Source organism: Lottia gigantea (genome assembly GCF_000327385.1).
Source record: "Lottia gigantea unplaced genomic scaffold LOTGIsca_137, whole genome shotgun sequence".
Taxonomy (NCBI): domain Eukaryota; kingdom Metazoa; phylum Mollusca; class Gastropoda; family Lottiidae; genus Lottia; species Lottia gigantea.
Window position 1 is genome coordinate 553,402 of NW_008707563.1, and position 8,062 is coordinate 561,463.

General features: G+C 38.6%; 1 protein-coding gene across 1 annotated transcript in view; it reads left to right on the forward strand.

Moving 5' to 3' along the window:
- Positions 1-1,783: 1,783 nt before the first annotated feature.
- The window catches only part of LOTGIDRAFT_139483 (hypothetical protein), a gene marked incomplete at both ends in the record, with an annotated part of 8,873 nt that continues 2,594 nt past the window's right edge, over positions 1,784-8,062 (forward strand). Inside the window, 2 exons of the mRNA XM_009049509.1 lie at positions 1,784-2,087; positions 5,364-5,440. Of these exons, the coding sequence (XP_009047757.1) occupies positions 1,784-2,087; positions 5,364-5,440 (381 nt within the window). The remainder of the gene's footprint in view (positions 2,088-5,363; positions 5,441-8,062) is intronic.

The window sequence follows — 8,062 nt, forward strand, 5'->3', positions numbered from 1 at the left end:
TTGTTGCAATGATAACCCTGGCCACGTATTCTCGAAACAATTTTACCCTTAGGATATCCTAGAAACAGTGTTTAAAGTTAAGAACCTAGGATATCCTAGAAACAGTGTTTGAAGTTAAGAACCTAGGATATCCTAGAAACAGTGTTATGAAGTTAAGAATCTAGGATATCTTAGAAACAGTGTTTAAAGTTAAGAACCTAGGATATCCTAGAAACAGTGTTTGAAGTTAAGAACCTAGGATATCCTAGAAACAGTGTTATGAAGTTAAGAATCTAGGATATCTTAGAAACAGTGTTTAAAGTTAAGAACCTAGGATTTCCTAGAAACAGTGTTTAAAGTTAAGAACCTAGGATATCCTAGAAACAGTGTTTGAAGTTAAGAACCTAGGATATCCTAGAAACAGTGTTATGAAGTTAAGAATCTAGGATATCTTAGAAACATTGTTTAAAGTTAAGAACCTAGGATATCCTAGAAACAGTGTTTGAAGTTAAGAACCTAGGATATCCTAGAAACAGTGTTATGAAGTTAAGAATCTAGGATATCTTAGAAACAGTGTTTAAAGTTAAGAACCTAGGATATCCTAGAAACAGTGTTTGAAGTTAAGAACCTAGGATATCCTAGAAACAGTGTTTGAACTTCAGAACCAAGGATATCCTAGAAACAGTGTTTGAAGTTAAGAACCTAGGATATCCTAGAAACAGTGTTTGAAGTTAAGAACCTCAGATCGCTAAGATTGGTTTGAGAATACGGGCCTGGAGTTAATGTCAAAAAAAAATGACCTATTTACATGAATATAGCAATTCTGAGTTGATGTTACAGTTAGGGAACCAGAGATCAAATTGAAATTTTCTGGAAAGAAATACAGATAATCAGTGGCATATTTAGGATGTGGGCTAGGCTTGTGATAGGTCTTATTTTGAAGTGAAAATTAAGCCCTCTAAATTCTCAAAATTCATCTTAGGCCATCTGAAATCTATTGGCTTATGGGTTCCTTTGGTAGCCCCCAGACCCCCAGCTTAAAGGGGCTTTTGCACTTCTGCCCTCGCCTTTGAGAGACACCCCATTTTTTTGCCTCTCCTTCAGACATTTTCTAGATACTTCCCTGCAGATAATATTAATCATCTATCATTTATGAAGCAAAAACACATTAATTTATTCTAGGTCCACCAAGGATGCCAACTGAAATGCCATACATCTCTGAAGTTTACCCAGACTCTTTAATGTTGTCATGGCGATCTGTGGAACTGCCCAGTCGTATTACAGACTATTCTCCAGTACGTTACAACATTGAAGTCAAAGAATCTCCATTATTTGATTGGCGCCCTCTGGTTTATGGTGTACCGCGTACCCAGTATAGAGTGACAGGATTAAAACCTGATAGAGATTATGTGTTCAGAGTTCGAGCGGAGAGTAATTTCGGCCTGAGTGAACCTACAGAGCCTATAACAGTCCACAGACGACCTGGTAAGTATCTTACTACTTTTTGATAAATAGTTATGACAAAATCAAATCACATCAAAACAGATGTGACATAGGTAGCGCTCGATTGAAGTGTTCTGAACACGTTCCGTCTGTTCCTATTCTGTCCTCAATCCAACAATACGCAACCCAATATGTCACATTCCAAATTTTCCTACTTCACTTCTCCGCCATTTTGATTTCGGCACACATGGTAACGTGAACTCTGTTCTGACTTGTTTTATTGAACGACTGGTTGACTGAGTCCCGAACTCGAACAACATTCATAAGCCCTCTCTATTAATAAATGTATTTCACTTCAGTTATGCCAGCTCTTCCAACAGAAGAACCAATCATATCAGATGTCAGACCTTCTTCCGTCAGGTTGTCATGGAGACCAGCTGATATCCCATCATACATGAATGACACAACGATACCCGTAACTTACACTATCCTGTGTCAAGAATATCCAGACACTAACTGGCGTCCTCTAGTGAGAAGAATACCATATACAGATTATACGGTTATGGGTCTTCAACCGAACCGTGACTACGCTTTCCGTATTCAAGCTGAGAATGATTTCGGTACAAGTAAACCAACCTTCCCTGCTACTCTTCGCAGGAGACCAGGTAATAAGATTTCATGATTGGAATGTTTTTGACAGTGGCTGTGAACAGAATAGACCTTTAAGAATCTTGGGAATAATTTATGAAATGAATGAAGTTTTACGTCCTACTTTTCTGCACCTTGTGGGCTATTGAAGACGGGCAACGCCATGCAGGGTGGCATAAGGGAAATTTTGACAGGACAGCGGCATTAGCCTGCTCTTTTACGATTTCCAACTGTCGAGGGATCTTTAACAAGCACAGCTTGTAGCGCACAGGGCCTCGATTTATTGTCCCATCCGAACGACTAGACGCTTTTTCCATGTCAGCCCCTCTTACCTGCATCACTGACAGGGGGAAACCAGGTTGAAAAATCCGAAGGTATTATCTGGACCTATGCCGGGATTGAACCCTGGACCTTCAGGTTAGCGTGCAAGCGTCTAACCCACTGAGCCACCACGGCTCCAAATAGCTTATGAAGAAATGATAATGAAATAGTTTATAGTTAAATATAATTTGATCCAACTTTATAAGGATTGTAAATTGGTTTTCAAAAATGTTCAAGTGTATCAGGGAAACTGATAACATCAATTTGCACCATTCCAATTTTCTATCAGACGTCTGTGGTTCCTCGAATTCCACAAAAAAAAGAAGTGTTTACTGACGTCATTAATCGCAATATATGCTTTACCAAATAAGGTCCTTTGCTATTTTGCGATTATTGACGTCATCAAACACTTAGTTTTAGTGGAATCGCAGGAACCACAGACGTATGATTGAAAATTGAAATGGTTCAAATTGATGCTATCAGTGCCCCGATACATTTAAAAAATTTAGAAAACCTCATTACAATGATTTATTAAATTTTTTTCTTCAGAATATCACCTACCAATAGAGTTCCCTGAAATTGAAGAATATAAGCCATCCTACCTTCAATTAAAATGGAGACGGCCATCTTTACCAGCCACGCTGCCTGCGACTAAACCTATCACCTACTCCTTAGAAACCTATCAGTCTGTCGACAGGAAGTGGATTCCTTACGCCTCAAAAATACCAGATACTTCCTTTAGAATTTCAGAGTTAGCTCCCTCTGAAGATTATATGTTCCGTGTTCGACCACAAATCGGCAGCGAACTATTGGAACCATCATTACCAATTTCTTACTCCAGAAAAAGAGGTGAGAAAGCTGGTAGTAAATAAATACAGAACTTTGATAGCCATATTTAATTCAAGGACTTTCACCTCCGTCATTGCACACTGCATGGCATCTCTATGGCAACTCAATTTCATTTCATTAATTCAATTTTGCAATGGTTTAAATATGCAAATTTTAATGATTTTTTCCTCATTCACAATCCCATGTTCGGTTACTTGTCCTTTTTCAGTTCTGCCAAGTGTTCCAGTAGAAAGACCAGAAATCTTTGAGCTGGAACCGGAATCTGTTTCCGTATCTTGGAGACCAGTACGTCTGCCCAGCTATGATGTTGATGACGTCCCACGTAGATTCCGATTGGAGATGAGAGAACTGACCAATCCTCATTGGACAACAGTGGCGCCACATATCACTGGTCTGAATTACCGTGTCCGAGATTTGAATCCTGACACTGATTATGCTTTCCGTGTTCGAACTATTTTAGATGGAGGAGGAGTCAGTGAACCTTCTCCTGCTGTTTTCCTTCATAGGAGACCAGGTAAGCTTTGATATCATAAATAGTTAATTATACAAATAGACAGTACCCAGAAACAGCTTGATGTTTGCTGATTTGCTTGGTCAGGCATGAATTGATCTGGTTGCATCTCGTGATTTTCACCTTTAGAGAGGTGATGGGTATGGCAAGCGAAGCAGACCATGCTTACTCTCTTCGAAACACCTGATGGTACTTCTCTTTGGAGGAGTGCACTTCTACATTACCTTTTCTTTCGCTTTTGCCATTCTTTGGACAAGATATTGACGGAATCATCTTGCTTGTACAGATTTTTATTATGTTGCCTCTGAATTCATATCAACAAAACTATATTTGGAGATGAAGAACTGAAGATGACATTTTGTTCCTCATTTTTTTTTTTTCGGTTTTTACAGCTTTAAGCTAATGAATGAAATTTTTGAATCAATTTAGCCCTGAATACATGACACGTCAATTTATGTCCACAAACAGCCCTTTCTATGTTAGTCTCGCTCAATATAGTTGTTTCTTTTCAGTTATTTCCAGACCACCAGTCCAACAACCAGGCATCCAATCAGTAGATGATACCTCCATCTTATTGGGCTGGCAACGTGTTGATATTCCAGCTTTCGAGTATGACCAGGAACCAATGACCTTCATCATCGAAGGTCAGCGTCTGCCAGATTACAACTGGCGCCCTCTAGCGAAAGGATTAAAAGACACTTCATACAGAGTTAGGGAATTGGATCCCCATGGCGACTACAATTTTCGAATTCGTGGAGAGTCGTCTCTGGGGCTAACTGAACCTTCACCCATAATTCCTTTCTACAGAAGACCAAGTGAGTTTCCTTTTTGTTTCGCTTTGTCAGTACTTAGGCTCTGTAGTTAAGCTCTGTTGTCAGAAGTTGGGCTCTGTTGTCAGTGGTTAGACTCTGTTAGTGTTCATCTCATAATAGTTGCATACCCAATTTATGATGTACAGTATGGCATGTGCAAAGTTTTTACAGAGCTTGACATTGGGTTCTGGTTCAGATGCTGGAGCCGCAGTGGCTCAGTGAGTTGACGATTGTTCTCTAACCTGAAGGTCCAGGGTTCAATCCGAGCATACCTTCGAATTTTTAACCCAGTTTCCCCCCTGTCAGTGATGCAGGTACAAGGGGCTGACATGGATAAAGCATCTAGTCGTCCGCTGTCCTGGCAAAATTTCCCTCATTGTACCCTGCTTGGCGTTGCCCGTCTTCATTAGCCCACATGGTACAGAAAAATATGACGTAAAACTCAATTCATTTCATTTTCTGGTTCAGATGCACTTTGCCTTATCAATGAATGGTGACAAAATCTAAAATTAGCTAGTCTTCATGTTTTACGTTACTTTGCTGAAATATACGACTGAATTTTTAAGGGTACACATGCATTTGATATTTTTGTTTTTCAAAATATTTCCTTGGTTAACCAAATTATTTTTTTTTAGTCCGATCAGGCGTACCAATTGCCAGACCAACTATTCTGGATGAAGATGCCACAACAGCAAGATTAAGATGGTCACCAGCCTATATTCCAAGCTCTCACCATGGTATTCCTAAATCTTACGTCATAGAAAAACAGGAATCACCCTCACCAATATGGCGACCGTTAGCAAAGGGTGTGACTTCCACTGACTACACCATCTCTGATTTGAGTCCTCGTAAGGATTACCACTTCCGTATTCGAGCTGTAACACCACATGGTCACCTGACTGAACCAACTCCTCCAATACCCTACCACAGAACTCAACGTAAGTTACATTGCTGTCCTTAAAAAAATTGTCATCATTGATATTATCCAAAATTCTGCACAATTTCATTTCATTATCCTAGTAAACTACACAGTAGATTGTAAAACTCCATTTCATTTCATTATCCCAGTAGAGTACAGAGAAGTAGGTTGTAAAATTCCATTTCATTTCATTTCATTATCTTAGTAAAGTACAGAGCAGTAGATTGTAGAACTCAATTTTAATTCATTATCCTAGTAAAGTATGTAGCAGTAGGATGTAAAACTTCATTTCATTATCCTAGTAAAGTACAAACAGTAGGTTGTACAACTCCATTTCATTTCATTATCCTAGTAAAGTACAAACAGTAGGTTGTACAACTCCTTTTCATTTCATTATCCTAGTAAAGTATAGAACACTAGGTTGTAAACCTCCATTTCATTTCATTATCTTAGTAAAGTATAGAGCAGTAGATTGTAAAAGTCCATTTCATTTCATTATCCTAGTGATTTTCATTTCTGCCTGTTCCAGTGTTAAAGTATGAACCTCTACCAATCCATAAGATGAAGCTGATAACAGAAGACTACTCAGTACCCAATAGACCATACATTGAACAGCTTACTACAAAAGGTAAGCTTACAGAACTTCTATTTATCACGATAACTCTCTTAAAGGGATTGTAAAGAGGTTTACTAAATTTTTATGTGTATCGGGGACACTGTTGGCATCAATTTGCACCCAGAAAACCTCTTTACAATGCTTTTAAGCATCAATTAAAGCATCAACAATATTTTCAGAGAAATGCATCTTGCTGATCCAACTGAGCTTTTCTAGTGGTTGATTTCAGGTACTGGTATCTACTGTGTCATCCAGCAGACACTGTTCCAATTTGACTATTTCCACTTTTACAGGAGCTGTAACTTAGGGATGACTATCATCAGCAATAAATTTGGCATCAAAAGTGTTTAGTACTGTAAAAGTACCAAAATAGTTGAGGAGTCAGTGCTGTGGCTTAGCACAGTTAGGCTCTTGATACTGAAGGTTCAAAGGTTGAAATATACCCTTGGATTTTTAACCTGGTTTCCCCCTGTAGTTCAGAGGGACTTAAAACAGCAAAAAACAGTCAAAAACCATTGTATTCACTTGGTAATTTATTTTCAGTTCCTCCAAGACTTTCGATTGAAAAACCAGAACTTTATGAGCTATCTCCAGAAAGTATTCAACTGTCCTGGAACCAAGCAAGAGTTCCTGCCACCACTGCTATGATGTCTCCTACAACGTACAGGATAGAGGTTCGTCAACCCAATAGTTTCGACTGGCGCGAGGTGACTGGTGGTTTGGTGGGATTGAGTCACACTGTCAAGAATCTTAACCCATTATGGGATTATGCATTCAGAGTTCGAGCTGTTAATGATTATGGATTGAGTGAACCCACACTTCCAGTCTTCCACAATCGACAATCAGGTATGTTTTGCTTCTATTAAAAAATTTTTTTTAATTTAGTCTTTGGCCTTTAGCGAGAAATAAGAAACCTTTTTCCATGAATTTAAGTTCTTCTCCACAAAATATGCCTTGGCAGATGTCAGTGCTTGATTAGAGAGTTCTGAACAGGTTCCCTCTGTTCCAATTCAATCAAACAGAATTGGAAGAAATGGAAACTCTCTAATCGAGCACCACCATACATTGTAATTTTCTCATTATTTTTAGATCTTGGTTCACCAATAGAAGATTATGATTATGATACCCAGTTTGGTCAATCTGGTAGGTTTTTATCTTGTTTTGTTTTGAAGCTTCAGACATTATTCTATAAATAGTAGAGTATATAGCTTATCATGATTTCTATCATCATAGTTTAGCTCATCCTCTTTAGCTCAGTACAGTATCTTTAAAGGCCTACTATCTCTTAGGATGACCAAAATATAGACATTTTTTAGCTTGGCTAAGATGAGTCTTTGTAAGTGTCAAAACTGATGAATATAAACACTTATTGGCCAAGTTTGTCCATTCCAAGAGGTAGTATCCCTTTAAAAGTTATGTCTTATTAGACCAAAAAAGTACTGAATAATTTCATTTTACCAATAAACTACAGAACATCAAACTTTATTTTATAACCCATAAGGGTGCAGAGCAGAAAGACCTTTTTTTGAATTCCAGTTCCACCCAAACTGCCAATTGATTCACCAGCAATGTTAGACATGGCACCAGAGAGCCTGACATTGAAATGGTTCCCTGCCAGAATTCCTGCTTATGCCAAGAAAGCACCGATCACCTATACAATTGAGATGAGAGAACCCATTGGTCTAGGCTGGAGAAGAATGGCTGCCGGCCTGAAAGAGCCGGTCTACCATGTGACTGGACTGACACCAAAGCAAGACTACGCTTTCCGTATTCGAGCTGAAAGTCCTTTCGGTATCAGTGAACCAACTCTACCTGCTTCTTACACTAGAAGCAAATTGACAAACTTGTTAGTAATTTTACAAATTTTTACTATTTTTTCTCTGTCCTTCTTCTAATCAATGAATCGCGATAATTATTGCAATAAATCGTATCATTGGATGAGTATCGTATAGTGTATCGAATCG